The 15266-nt window shown below is 53.1% G+C and overlaps 1 protein-coding gene across 1 annotated transcript in view; it reads right to left on the reverse strand.

Annotated features, from left to right (window-relative positions):
• The window catches only part of TBX5 (T-box transcription factor 5), a 32133-nt gene extending 30390 nt beyond the window's left edge, over positions 1–1743 (reverse strand). The window contains exon 1 of the mRNA XM_082007755.1: positions 1649–1743. Coding sequence (XP_081863881.1) covers positions 1649–1740 — 92 coding nt within the window. The 5' untranslated portion in view covers positions 1741–1743. The remainder of the gene's footprint in view (positions 1–1648) is intronic.
• Between the last annotated feature and the right edge of the window lie 13523 nt (positions 1744–15266).

A 15266-nucleotide genomic window follows, 5' to 3' on the forward strand; every position in this document is an offset into this window, starting at 1 on the left:
CGAGAACACGGACTTCTCCAACAATAAACATGGGGAATTAGATAAATAAGGAACCCGATCCCGCATCTCCCCTAAAGCCCCTGCCCTGTAAATGTCTATTTTATTGCTCTCCAGATGAGCTTTCTGTCCACCGCGATATTTGTTTGAAGTTCCTGCAAGGTGGTTTATGTCTCCCTTCGTCCGCTGCTGCTTTTTTTTTTTTCTTTTTCCCCATGCATCCCCCCCTCCTCTTTCTACCACCTCTCCTTGGACGCAAAATCCTTCTTTAATACCGATTTTTTCCATCGAGCAGCGAGGTTCAAGGGGAAGGCGAGCCGTGAGACAGCTCCATTCGCTAAAACTTTATACAACCAGCTCGATATTTATTTTTTTTCTCTCCCTCTTCAGGCAAATTTTGGAAGACCACAACAAATACCAGATGACAGAGCAAAAATGAAAGTTTGACTCCGCGTTGTTTATTGCGCCCTTGCAAACTAAAGCTGCTGCTATTTCGACGCGTGGAGGGGGTTTTTCCCCTCCTTTCTCCGAGGATTTTAATTTAAAATCACAACGAAAAGAGCCTCTCTTGGGCTGCCCCCGGTTTGCTGATGGGACTGGAGGGACTATTTTACTGGGTCTCGCTGCCTTCAATTTATCCGTCCTCCAACGCGTTATTATTAAGGATAATATTAAATCGCCTCAAACGCACTCAGATACACACGCGTACACGTAGAACTATCTATGGATCAGGTTTACTAAGCCGGTCATGGAATCGATTACGCGCAATCCCAATAAAATGGGATTTGCAAGGCTGTATATTTTTCCACACACCCACGCAGACAAACACACACATATAGAAATGTATATCTGGACGCAGTTAGACCCGCATGCTATTTATTTGCGGCCACATCTATCTATGCATCTAAACAGCTTTGCTATCGGTGGATAAACAGTAGCTTAAGACCACATATATTTTTAAAGGAGGTGGCGTAGGTGTGCTGGGTTTATTCGCCTCAGCGTGTGCAAAATAAATGGGAAACTTCTCTAAGCGGCGTAAAATGCAGTGAGAAATCGCAGAAGGGCCACGTTGCTATAATAATAATAATAACAACAATAATAATAATAGTAATAGTAGTAGTAATAATAATAATAATAATAATAATAATAGAAATCGCCCAGCCAGCTGCTCTAAACAAGGATAATTTTTGGCCAAGGGGTTGCAACTCGCATTCGCCTGGAAAGTTTCCAAAGGCCTGAAATTGGGATTAACGATCCAACTGTTCTGGTTAAGAAAGAAGCCAGAAGAAACAATTTCTCCTGAATATATCCTGGCAGGGAGGGCTCCCCGCACGGCCGCCCCGGGCCCGGCACCACCAGGCAGGGTTCTGCGGGCGCTCCCGTGGCCGTGGAACACACACACACACGGGTGGGGTGGGCTCGCACACGAGAGACGTGACCGTACCAATGTCAGGGAGAGCGGGGCTGCGGCTACGGACACGCACCCCCACCCACGCGGCTGTGCCAACACGCGTGCCTGCCCCCTCCCCCCCCCCCCCCCCTCCGCCCCATAGGCAACACCACTCCCCACAAACGCGCACAAACGGAGGCGGATTCAGCCACGCAGCCACGCAGGGGGACGCGTGCCACCCCCCCGCCCCCCGCCTCTTACCTCCCGGCCTTTGTTATGATCATCTCCGTCCCCACTTCGTGAAATTTCAGCCACAGCTCCCGTTCGTGCAAAAACACTTTTATCCCCTCCATGCCCTGCGTGGGAGGAAGGTACAAACCATCAGTCCCGAGCCCCGTGGGGGCAGCCGGGGGGAAAAGGCCGGCGATGGGGGCTCGGGGCATTCCCGGGAAAACCCAGCCGCCTGGCCCTTCGCAAAGCCGGGGGGAGCGGGGCCACGGGCCAGAGCCCCAGCGATGCCGCTCGACGCTTCCCGTGGGTGATTTACACCCACGGCCGGTGCCGCTGCTGCAGGCTGGAGCAGCGTGGGGTGTCAATCTTTGCTCCCCTCGCCCACTCATCTGATCCCACGCCCCACATGGGACGCTGGCAGCGGGGCCCTGAGAGCCCCACGCTTGGCACCGCGGCTGCCATCCCCCCACCGTGGGGTGGGAGGCACAGTGGGCCCCCCCCCCAGCGCTCGGCATCCGGGGGGAGGTGAGGGCTGACTGAGGGTGGGGGTGCCCATGCGTGACACCCCCCCGCCTGCTTTCAGGGCCCATTGCGTGGGTGCGAGGCAGAGCTGTGTGTGCACGAGTGCAGCTGCATCTGCGCGTGCACGCGGACACCCGGGCGTACAAGGGGTGCATATATACACCCATACGTACGTTTGTACCTATACAAACACGTTCCTAAGTCCGTGGCATATAGACACCCTGTGTGTGCGTGTGTGTTTGCCTGTGCATTTGCACGCTGAGGCGCGGACACCGGTGGGTGCCCGCTGCTGCAGGAGCGGGTGCCTCTCCCTGGTGTTTCGGGTGCTTCTCCCTGCGTGCCCCTCCACGCACCCCAATATTCACGCGTGCCCTTCCCCACACGTTTAACACCTGACTGCGACCCCGAAGAACACTAAAGCAGGATGAGGCCCACGGCTCTGACAAGCAGGTGAGACTTTTCACTCTCGTGGGGCCTAAAACAACTCATCACCGCGCAGAGCGGGAGCAGCCACCCAGCTGAGCTGATATTTGAAGGGGAAAAACACAGAGAAAAGGGAAAAATAAAGAGCAAGGGGGGGAGAAAGAGGAGCGTGGGTCCTTACCTGCTGGGTGAAGGCTGCCTGGGGCGAGGTGGGGGACTTGCTGGTGGCCCCCAGCTGCGTGTCCTGCTTGGCTTCAGCCTGCAGCTCTTTGGCCTCCGAGTCAGCCGGCGTGGTCGGGAGCCCAAAGCCTTCCTCGCTATCCGCCATGTTACGAGCTTCCTTCGCTGAATCCCCCACTGCAGGCACACATCGGGGAGAGAGCAGAGATAAGAGACGCATAAGTCAATGCTGACGTTTAATAAAATATATATATATACATATGCAACAGGGAGCGAGCCGGCGCGCTAGGCAGGGCTGCCGGACAAACCCACGCTGCCCGCACTCACTTCCAGCTGCCCGGGGAGGGAACAAGGCCCTTTAACTTTGGGAGAGGGAGAAATAAAGACTTTTATTTATTATCGCAGCCCGCAAGGGATGATAGGATTTGGGGGGGTGGGGAGTGGGTAGGGGTGGGAGGGAGGGGAAGGGGGAGGCGGTATTATTAAATGCATCTTTTGGAAAAGGTAAACAGCGTATTTTAGGTCTGTCTGGCAGGACGCAGGCAGCAAGGCACCGGGGGGGGCCCATGGACCGGCCAAACCATCACACAAGTGACTAGGGAGGTTGGGGGTCCGAGGGGGGGGGCAAGAGCCTCCCCTGAGCCTTGAACACCTCCAGTTGCCCCGGGCTCGCTGCGGCCGAAGGGGCTGAAAGCCCCCACTTCCCTCCCAGGGAAGTGGGATTTTTCACCCCACTCCAGTTTCGATCGAGCAAATGCCACCGACACGCGAGGCCCTTTATAGAACGCCATTCTCAAAGAAAATTCAACTTCACGCACCCCTAGGGAGGGGAAAAAACAAAAATTTTTAAAAAAAGAAAAAAAAACTTTCCTCTCACCCCCCACTCCGGACAGTTGCACGTAAAGCAAAGGATGGATGAGATAATTAAAATATAAAAGCGCAAATAAATCAATCGCTCGAGACACTGTGCAAGGTAACGTGCACTCGGGCTGGCGAATGGGGGGTGAAATTGTGGCTGGAGTGAACTAAGCCATAACGTTTAGAGTAAAACTGCAGCAGCAGAGAAAACGAGCTTAAAAAATACGCAGTTTACATCTGATGCGAGTAACCCCAGTGAGTTTTAAAAGCAATATTTTGACGTAGCTTTAAAGGCTCGATCAGGAATGGTAAAAGTTTTAAAGCAGCACCCAAAAAAAAAAAAAAAGATAAAAGCAACTGAATTATCTGTTAGTTTTTTGTTCCTAAGGAGTTTAGAGTTTTAGTAGCTTTAAAAAATATCTCCCTTGCATGTTTCAAAGAAGGGGATTCATTTTTGAAAGGCCAACCATATGGAGGCAATATTGGTTTTAAGTACATGAGAATGTTTTGAAATGAGTTCTCCTTCTCACTGCAACAATATTTAAACAAAAAAAAAAAAAGGAGGGGAAAAAAGGCAATTCTCCTTTAAATGCGGAGGAAAATTGGGAGTGGAAAGGGGGGGGGGGGAGAAAATTATCTTCCCTGCTAGTGGTGGGTAATATATACATATACGTATATATAATTTAAAAGGACAAAAAGCGAAGGGACTCCAGGTCCGCACCTCTGGAGCTAAAGATCTTGCACAGACACGGCCCCCGGCCCCCTCCCTCCCTTCCCGAACGCGCTTTTCCCACCGCACACCCGCCGGGCGCCTGGCACTCAGGGCGAAACAAAACCACTACGAGCGCGGAAAATGCGCGGAAGAAGGGAGCGGGGCCGAGGGGAGCTGCGGGAGCCGCTGCCCCCGGCCCGGGCACAGCCCGCGAGGGCAGAGCCGCGGCTCCAGGGACCATTTAAGGCTTTTCTCTTCCCCTCCTCCTCCTCCTCTTTTTTTTTTTTTCCCCCCTGGACTGTTGGTTGTTGTATTTTTTTTTTTTTTTTCCTTCTTGCTGCAGCTCGGGAAGTGCGGGTTATCCATTTTTTTTAATCGATTTTTCTCCAGCTTGGAGCTATTATTCCCCCTGAGCTGGCAAAGTTAAGGGCGGGGGGGGGGGGGGAGTGAGGAGGAGAAGGCTGGGGGAAAATAAAGCATTTTTATTAAAACAAAGAGGGACCCAGCACAGGACAGCCGGGGTCCTCGCGTCGAGAGATAATCAAGCAGATATAAAAATAATAATTAAAAAGAAAAGAGGGGGGGTGACGGCAAAAAATAACCCAACAACTAAGAGCAATTTGCGATCCGTGGCTTCTAATTTTTTTTTTTCCCCTTTAAAGAGCTTCTGAGAAGAAATGGAGCTTGACAGAACCAGGCCGCGGTGGCTGTATGAAAAATGCATCTCGCTTTGCTAAAGTAGCACCGAGTGGGTTTGCGAGAGGGGGAAAAAAACCAAGGGGGGGGAGGAAAAAATAACCCACCCTCTGCTTTTGTTCCAGCTTCGCCCCGGCCACCACCCCCCCCAGCCCCACACAAAGCCGCGGGAGCCCTGAGGAGAGCAGACCCGTGCGTCCCCCCTCTCCCCCTGTACCCCACGTCTCCCGAGGCCTCGCAGCTCCTCGGCAAAGATAATTCGTGCCTCACAATGCCCCCAGCCACCCACTTTCGCTCTCCCTCGGCCACGCACACGCGGATCACAGACACCGACGGACATACATGGCAACGGAAGAGCTGTTACCTTGCTCGTTGAATTCCATGCAATCAATGCATCTCCATATATATAATATATGTGTCTATTTTCCCCCTTTGCAATGGAAATTACAATGGGATCAGGCTTCTCGTGTGCATATTTCCTTTTATTTATTTATTTGCGGATCAGCATGTGAAAACCCAGTCTGGAAGAAAAAAATCTATCCAATGCAAGCCTGCTTCTCCCTCTCTCTCTCTCTCCCCTGCTCTCTCCAAACACTTCCAGGTTGTCAGACGCACTAGAAAGGATCCTGCGACCAAGATAAAGCCCCCACCCCCACCCCTTTCTCAGCCTGATCTGGAAGATACAGTTTTCTCCACCCCACTCTTTCTACACCCTACGAAAAAAAAAAAAATTAAAAAAAAAAAGTAATAAAAAAGAGGAAGAGGACGAAAGAGAGGGAAAAGAAAACAGCACCCCCTTGGGAAAAAAAAAAAAAAAAAAAAAAAGAAGGAAAAAAAAGTTTCGGCCGGGCGGGCAGTCGCCGCTCCGCCGGGCAGGTTCGCGGCGCTGCCGCCGTGGCTGCGCGGAGCCGGGCGCTGACCGCGGAGCGGAGCGCGGAGGTGACGTGGGTTCGTCCAGCTCCGTTCGCCAAGTGCCGGGACCCGCTGCCCAACCAGCTGGGATCCTGCTCCGGAGAGACGCGCTCTCCCACAGCCCTCCCTCCCCCCCCTCTCCCCCCCAAATCTCCTTTTCCAGCCTATTTTTCTGGCCGGCAAACAAGAACAAGGCACAAAGACAATCCTCAAACTCCCCAGCAACCCTCCCCCTCTCCCTTACCTCCTTCCCCGCTCCCTCCCTCCCTCCTCCATCCATCTCTCCCAACCAAAGAGAAAATTCAGCGCCTGGGAATATTCCCCCCCACCCACCCGTCACCCCTTTAAATAAATCGCCGGCTCCCCTAACCTCGCACCACCCCCTCCCTCAAAGGCAGCCTAAAGGTGTGGATTTAAACCCAGCTCTATCTTTGCTGGTGCTCGCAGAGGCCTTTTATTGGGGGGGGGGGGGGTATCCCCCCTGACTGACTCTGCCTGATGGAGAAACCCACGGGTGAAAAGCCGGCGAAGTGGGACTGAAACCCAGGGAAGGTGGACCCCGGGATGCGTGCGTGGGGTTGTGGCCCTTATCCCCCCTTCTTCTATCCAGGATGCATCCCCTGCCCTTTCCCATCCTCTTCCTCACCCCTGGCAGCTCTGCCCGCCCCGGCTGCCCCACGGCCCCGCCGCCACGGCCGAGGGCCGCAGCCCCCCAGAGCTCTTTGCCGTCCTCAAATAATCAAACCGTCAACGAAGAGCTGCGGGTTTATCTGCATCTTCCTTCGCTCCCTCTCGCCCTCTTTTTCTTTCTTTTTTTTTTTTTAATGTATTATTTGGAGGGTAAAGTTGAATAGGTCAGCGGAGGGTAAACAGCCTCCCTGTCGCATTCTGCAGGCTGAAGAGAACCAGATTGGCGAGGCGGATTTTTGATAAGACTCGGAATAAATGGCATGGTTTAGATCTGCTCTGCCCACCCTCCTCCTGCCCCCACCCTCTTCTCCTCGGTCTTCCCCCCCCCCCCAAAAAAAAATCCTTCGCTTTTTCCTGCCTCTCGGTCATTTCTTTTGCATTTCGCGGAAGTTTTCAGCAAATCCACCCTTGCTCCCAGCTCTGCGCAGGGTGCGGTAACGCCGGAGCCCCCTGAAAGTTTGAGGTGAGGAAGCGAAAAGTCTGGGGGTGAGGGGCTATCGGGGAGGGGGGGGCGTGCGGGGGTGTCGTTTGGCATCTCCCAAACCCTCTCCATCTGCATGCCAGTTCAAACAGCTACTTGAGAAGAAACAGCCAACAGTAAACCGTTGCAAATAAGAATAACAAAATAATTGCACTTGTAGCCGCAGAGAATAAGCCAGAGGACGCTACTTAAACAGAACAAAGCTTGTCCCATATTCCATTATTGGGGGGTGTGTAGAAGGAGCCGTGGAGCCTTTCCAAAGCGCAAACACACGAAGGTAACCGGCCGGTTCGCTCCCCCCGCGGGGAAGGCGGCGACCGGAGCAGCTCCGGCTCCGGCCCGGGGGCGAGCGGGCAGCGGGCGGCTCCGGCAAAGCCCCTTCCCGAGGCTCGGCGACTGCAAATCAGGACAAAAGGGGGGGTAAAAAAATACTAATAAAGCAGGCGATGGCCGTGGTGGAGGTGCCGGGCGCTGCGGGAAAGGCGGGGAAGGACCGCCGAGTGCGGTGGCTGCCAGCCGCCCGTGCGCTGGGGAGCATCCCCCGAGGCGTTCAGGTCGTCCCGAAAGAAAAGGCTTTTCTCTTTAATAAAAAAAACAAAAAACAAAACAAAACAAAAAAACCACCATAAATAAAAGCAGCGAGGAGAAAGGCTTCTGGCAGCTGGGAGAGAGAGAGAACACGAGCTTCCCTCCCCTCGCCGGAAAGAAAGGCAAAAGTGAAAAATCTCTGAAGTTTGTTAAGAGCGAACCCGAGCACGGCCGCTGCCTGGGAAAGCACTCACCTCTCCAATGCCAAACTAGCTCTCAAACACCTTGAAGACAAGTTGAAAACGATGCAAATAAATCGAATTTATTTCCGTCTGCAGGTTGGGGAGGGGGGGGTGAAGAAGGAAGGAAAAAAAAAAAAAGCTGGGAAAAGGACCCAAGTCCAGGCTCTCTAGGTCTGTAATGTCAAGGCGAAGGAGCCTTCCAGCTAGAAGCCGATTTGTGGTCTCAGACAAATTAAATATTACTGTTTATTACCAGCCATACTCCAATAAAATAAAGAGAGTTCAAGGCGATAGCTGCTATCTCACGAGCTTTGCTCCTATAGGACACGGAGACGTCACCAACCACGCAACTGGCCTATTCTGTCATGGTTGACTGCAGCAGTAATGGAAGGTTAATTTGTATTATTCTCCTCTTTTTAAAGCCCTATCAGTGAGATTCCTGCTTTCCCCCCCCACCAAAGAAATCCACTCGGTTCAATGCAGAATAGAGCGAGGCTGTGTGTGTGCAACCTCTATATATAGATATATAGATATAGATACATCTATATTCTGTGTATATATACACATAAATATATATATTGACATGCCGAGACGCACAACGCATACGTATATATGCGGGTGTGTGGAGGTGCGTTTTATATATGAGAGTGTATCACCCAAGCAGGCACGGAGTCGCTGGAAATTCCAGGAAAACCCACTCTTGCTTGGAATTGCAAAGGGGGAAACCAGTAGCAAAGCTCCCGCTTCACCAGGAGCAGCCCAGTTAATCCAACGGTATCGGCATTAGTCAGCTTAATTTATTAAAAGAAAAATAAAATAACGGTTTTAGAGTGAGTAGGAAACTTGTCAAATGAATGCTCAGGCGCCTCTGGAAGCAAGCACGCCGGGCTATATATAGTAAATGATAACCTGGTTATTTGCACAGATTCAAGTGTGCTTCGGGAACCAATTGTTTGCTCTGATTAAAAAAAAAAAAAAAAAGTAGTAAATCGAGGCGATTATTTGCCAAATGAGATTGACAAGGAAAAAAAAAACACCCAAAACCCCCAAAATCCCTCCAAGTGCAGCCAGTGGCTGCAGTGGAGCCGCCGGCGCTTCCCCAGCTCAGCTTTGGAGGGGGTTTGGGATGCGGCCGCTGCAGAAAGATTTCACAGACACACACAAAAAAAGATGCTCGGCCGTTGTTTCCTCTAACAGAAAGAAAGAGAGGAGGAGGAAGAGGAGAAGCAGGAGAAACAGGGAAAAAGAAAATAAAGAGCAGCACCTAAGGAAAAGCGAGGAGTGCCTGCAGCAGCCGGACACTGCAGAGGGTGAGTGTTCCCAGGCGGGGACCCCCGGCCCCGCTCCGGCCGGGGGGCTGCGGGCAGCCTTCCCCCTCCCGGCCGCACACCCCGCCTGTCTTTACCCCCCTTCCCCCGGCTGAGCTCCCCCCGCCACCCCCGGCGCTGCGGGCAGGCAGGGCAGGCCAGGCCCTCCGAAAAAGCACCGGGGAGGGGGCGGGAGGGCCGGAAAGAGAGGAGCGGCGGGAGAGCGGGTATATGTATGTGCCCGTCTATAGGTGTGCCTGCGTATAGGGGTCTGGACACGCACCCGCAGCCTGCAAACGCCCTGCATTTCTCCTCGCTCGAGTGTGCAAAAAAGTTTTCTTGCTGCCGTCAGACGGAACGAGCCCGTGACCGCACGGCTGCAGGGATGTATAGGCAGCCGCGAATCTGTATGTCTCTCTCTATACGTATATACACGCAGGCACACACGCGCATCACAGAATCGGACGTGCGTGGATCTGCCGATAACGAGACCGTTGCGCACACGCGCGGCGACAGCACCTATGCAAGGGCAAGGCCACGCGTGCCCCATCGGTCAGGCGTACACGCGGGTATTCACGTTTTATCCGCGGTTTTTACCCAGGGTTGGATTGCGCGTCAGGCCGCCCCCACACTGAGCACAGCTGGACGCGAGGGTGCGTGTGTGCAAATGTGTGCACACCCAAAACCCGAGTGGGTACATGTGTGCACACCGGCTGCGCACCCTATGCCGTACACATATATATATATGTATGTAAAAGCGCTCCCGCATGCATAGAAATACCAGAGCGTTTGTCAGCAGCCACGGACCCAAACACCCGCAACCGTGGGCACTTACCTACGTTGGTGTCGGGATGCGTGGCTGGGCGGGGGGATGGACCCCGAGCCCTCTGCAGCCCCCCCTCCTCCTCCCCGGGCTCGATCCCTGCCTCTCAGCTCCTCGCCGCAGTCAGGAGCGCAGGATCAGGCCCACGCAGCCCGTGCCCCACCGCCCGTCCCGGGGGCCTCAGGCCGTGGGGAGCCCCCGCTTTTGGGGACCGCATGGCCGGAGCCCTGCGCAGCCCCTCTGCCCTCCTGCTTCCTTTGGAGGGTGTCACTCGCCCTGGAGGTTTTTCCTCTCGGGTTTTACCCTGGAGAGGTGGAGGCGGCGGGGGGTGGGGGGGGTGGCCGGGGTGCTGGCTTGCAGTGGGGTCGAGGTGTCAGCAGTAAGAAATAGTGCCGAGCATGAACTCACTCCCCCCTCCACGCAAACCCTTTAAAATCACTCCTTGGGTCGGCTTTAACCAAATCCCAAAGCCTTTCGCCTCCCGCCCGCAGCCGGCGGCTCCTCGGCAGCCCCGGACGGGGCAGCGGGCCGCCCCCCCCCTTGTAAAACACATACACTTTCGGCATTCCGGGCTTTCTAACTCCTTACTTTTGTTTTTTTTCCCCCAGAGATTTAGCTCCCCCATAGCAGGGATTATTCTCTCCCCTCCTTCCATTTTTAGGCAATTTACTTCCCCCTCCGACCATTTCTCTCTTATTTCTAACTCGCTTTGGTTGGCCGCATACCTTCTTTGGCGAAATATGCACCTGGGAAAAAACAAGTATTTAAAATAATCATTCTCTCTGGAAGCATTTTGGTCCATTTACTTACTTTTGGGTCTTTTTTTTTTTTTTTCTAAATTACCGGAGCAGTGACTGACTTCATTGATTTGAGGGTTTATCAGCGAGATGTTTGTGTCAAAGTAACACCAATACAGTTCTCCTCGTGTCAGTATTTCCATTACAAAACCCTGCATTTAGTGGTCTAGAATTTGTGTGTTTAGACGACCCTTCGGGGGTAGATACCTGGGTCGAGGGTTTTTAAAATTTTTTTAATATTGTAATTACAGGTGAACAGCGTTTTTCTTTTAAAGTTTGTGGTTTCGGGTCCTTTTTTTCCCGCCCTTCTGGCTACTTAAAAAAAAAAAAAAGTTTGCAATTAAAACCCGTTCACCCCCTCCCTTCAGCCCATTAATTTCCCAGGCGAACTCCAGGCTTTAAAACGGTGACGAAAATGAAAAACAAGCAGCCGGGCAGAGGCAGGGCTTGCAGCGCGTCCTCCCGAGCCTCCCACGCGTGCTCGTGGGATGGAAGTCCCTTCTTCTCCCAGATGCCATGCGGAGAGGGGGCGAGACGGTCCCAAAGTCAAGCCAGGAGCAAAAGGGAGCTACCCCCTTCTCTGCCTCCGGAGAGGCGTCTTCCCCGGCATTCACTCGGGCTCCCCCCCCGCCAAATTTTCCCGTGGGCACAGTGCTGCCAGGGTAAGGGGAAATTAGGCTGGATTTCTCTTCCCCCCACGCCTCTCAGGGAGCCGGTGCCGTGATTTTTTTGGCACAGGGGGATCCATCGGACCCCCCCGCCCCCAAATACCAGCGGATAAGGCCTTCCCTCTCGCCCCGGGAGGAAGGCAGACGGGGGCAAGAGGGGGGGAGTCTCCAGCACCCCGTTGCCTTCCCCTGAGAGTGATCTTGCAATGACCTTGAAGGGGAAGCTGGGGGGTGGGGGTGGGATGGTCCGGGGGGGTGGGGAGAGGCGCCCGAACCGAAAAATTTTGACTCAGACGCGGGGGAAAAAAAGAAAAGGCCGCAACAAGCGACACCTGTAACTGTTCCTTCCTCTCCCCCCACGGCACGCAGGACCGGCCCACGGCCCCGCTCCCCCCGGGCCCCCACACAGCTCCTTCGTCCCGGCAAAATTTCTTCCTCTCTTTCTTTCCAACTCATTTTTCTTTTTCTCTTTTCTCCTTCCCAATCCATCTCGCTCGCTTTCTTCTTCTCCCTCCCCCCCCCCCGCCCCGTTTTCTCCCCTTTTCTCGCCCCCGTTCTCTTGCTTTCTCCTGCGCAGCCCAGCCCGGTCGATCTTTTAAGACCATATTATCTTTTATATTCACAGGATACCCTCAAATTTCGGGAGCCGGCGACGCTCCCACGGAGGCGGGGGGGGCGCTGCGGACCCCCCATCCCCGCTCCGTGGACAAGAACGGCCTTAACCGTGCCGGTGTCTCTGGCACCCTGAAAAACTTCGGGAGGAAAATACACATTACGTGAATCACCTAAGTAGGTCCCGAGAAGGTTTTGTTGGTTTTTATTTTATATTCTTTCTTTTTTCTTGTTACTTTTAAAAAGTAAGTGAAAAAAAATATCCAAAGGGGGAAGAGAAAAGGAAAAAAAAAAAGCTTTTCCTCCCCTCATAGAGACTTGCCCCTTGTGCCCAGGCTGGCTGAGGCCGCAAGCTGTAAATCATAGGGCCCTGCGCTACGCGGCCGCGGGGAAAAAAAAAAAAAGCCACCCTAAAATCGATTTCGGAGGGGCAGAAACCCACGGGTGTGCGGGGAACTATCGCCGGTATTTGGGAGCGGTGGGCCTCGGCTGTCCCGCAGCGCAGGGGCTCCAGTTCTGGAGGTTGCAGGTAGCTTTCCCGGAGTGGTTTTTTTCCACGCAAACAGTGGAACGGGGCTGAGTGTTTGGGTGTGAATGGATGTTGGTGCTGGCACTCGGTTTGGTGAAGCCGATATTCTGTATGCGCCTCCATATATATAGATACAAATACACATATAATATGTAACTATATTTTATATATATGTTATATGTTTATATTATATATTACATATATAATATATTTTTATATATACACACACATTGCTGTAGATTTATATACCTCTACCACGTATATTAAGCGTTCATGCTGGCTACGTGCTTGTCTGCTTTGGTTTAGGTGGAGAAGTGGTTGTGTGCACAGAAAATCATGCTTTCACGCATTTGAGAAAATATTAAGAGCTCATTTCGTGCCTAAATGTTGGGGTTTGTGGGGGGGGAGACACGATAGAGGTGGGTGTTTACCCGCTGCGGTGCATGCCTGCAGGCTGCCAGCACAGGGTTAATACCTTTACGAGGGCATTTTGGATACCGTACGTTTGGAAATCGTTCATTTCCAAACGAATAATTCTTTTTAGGGAGAAAGGAACGCTTAAAACTCCGCGCAAAATCCTCCCTCGGCGGAGCCCGGAGCCCGGGCGGTACCTGCAGAGCCGAGCCCGGGTCCCCCCCCGCCTGCCGGTCGCAGGAGCCGCCAACCTCCCCGCTCCGGGAGCCGGAGTAGCCGTCGTTGAAGACAATGCCTATTTTCTGTCATTAATAACTCGTTTCTTTAAAAAAAAAAAAAATCACGTTTGGATCCAAGATTGTTTTTTATGATTCAGTTGGACAAGACGGAACACATGTTAGTTTAAGCAGGTTCATGAAATAGCTGTAAATCAAATAAAGTTTACGAGTTTAGCAGGAAATACTGAAAAGATGAAGAAGAAGGAAAAAAAATAATAAAAAAAAAAATCCGCCGAGGCAGAGACCAGCAGGCTAAAATAGTTGGTGGGGTTTTGTCCTGCTCTGTGTTTCTCTCTGTTCTCTTGTGCATCTTGCCGATTAAAGGCCTCAAGACCCCGTGTTGGCGCCAAGTGGCATGTTATTAATCAGTTATCCCTAGGTTCAGTCCACATAAGAGAGAAATTTAATCACCAGAAACCAGACCCGACATAAAAGAGAAATCTAAAATCAATTCCCGCCCGTCGTCGTTCCCCCCCTCCTCCCCTTCCCCACCTCCGAAGCGATCAGAACGAGCAAAAGCAATCAAAATCTCGCTTCCCTCTCCCTCTTAATTGCAGCGGGAGAACTGCAAACTCCTCCGAGCTTTACCATTTGGTAAAGGGCATTTGGAAAGAAAAAACCCAAATAATTAAAAAAAAAAAAAAGAAAAAAAAAAAGGAAAAAAAAGGGGGGGGGGGGGAATAAACCAACCCCAAGGACCCGCCGCCACAACGCAACAAGTTTGTCCTTGATCTCGCTATAAAAACGTGATGGGGAGAAATATCCCAGGCGGAGCCTTTTATAATGGAAAGGGGAAAAACAATAAATCACATTTATCACATTAAAATGATCTTTGAAGGCTCCCAGGGTCAGGGCCCGTTGGGGAGGGGACCCCCCACCCCAGATGCCTGTCAGGGTATCCAGCCCCCCGGTCTCTGCCTCCTCCCAGCCCAGGTTCCAACCCCAAGGCGTTTTGGGTAGGAATGCCCAGGTTTGGGGCTAGGCCGCGTGAGCAGGAGAAATCCTTGGCCTCCGGGCCAGGGCAGCGGGGAAGGTCCCCTCCTTCGGGAAGGGACCAAAACATCCCATTCCCTCCCCCAAAAAACCATTTGAAACCCGAGGGAAGCGGAGGACAGCCGCGGGAGGCACCCGGCCTCGGACCCGCAGCTTCCAGGCGTGTTTTGCGTGGAAGCACACCCACCCCCGCCGGGTTTCCTCCCGGCTGCTGGGCACGGCCGGAGGGTGCCGAGGGTGCCGGTTGTCCCTCGGCTGCGGCTCAGAGCCGTGAAGGACAGGCGGGGGCGGCGGGAGGCAGGCGGCCGCCCCGGGACTATATTTGGAAAAGAATTTGGACGCCCTTCCAAGCAAATCCCTGCGAAAGGTACCGGCCCGGTGGGAGACGCTGCCCCGGGGGCTACCCCTTCTTCCCCTGAGCCCCACACTCCCCTCCCCGAGGGCCGCCCCACGCTCCGAAGTCTGCCCCGGTGGCAGCATCCTGCTCCCCACCCGCGTGTTTATTCCTCGAAAGAGAAACGACGCACGAAAAACTCTGGTGCAAACCTTTGCCCGAAAAGAGCCAACTTCACCCCCGGCTATCCCCACCCACGATAGTCAAAGTTTAGCAAACGCTCTCATCCCGCGTGTGTTAAGGTTTCGTGGAGAGGCCCTAACTGTGTCTGTGCCACGCAGACTTGCTTGTTCTGCCTTTAAAAAAAAAAAAAAAAAAAAAAAAAAAAAGCAAGGGGGTATCCTGTGGGCCTCGACCTTGGGAGGATGAGGGGCGAGGGAGAGCCGCCACCTCTCCGCCCTCCTCCCACCCCGAGACCCCACCTGGGCAAACCTGCTTGGGGTATTTTAACGAAAACCGTATTTTTTCCCCGCGTTTTTCTCTCCGTCAACACCCCCCAAAAAACCTAGAAAGCATTGATTTGATTTGCCTGACGTTTTGGTTTTTTTTTTTTTCCCCCCTCCACGCTCTATCTGATCGTTTTCCTACA

Source organism: Phaethon aethereus, assembly GCF_964289735.1.
Source record: "Phaethon aethereus genome assembly, chromosome: 17".
Classification (NCBI taxonomy): domain Eukaryota; kingdom Metazoa; phylum Chordata; class Aves; order Phaethontiformes; family Phaethontidae; genus Phaethon; species Phaethon aethereus.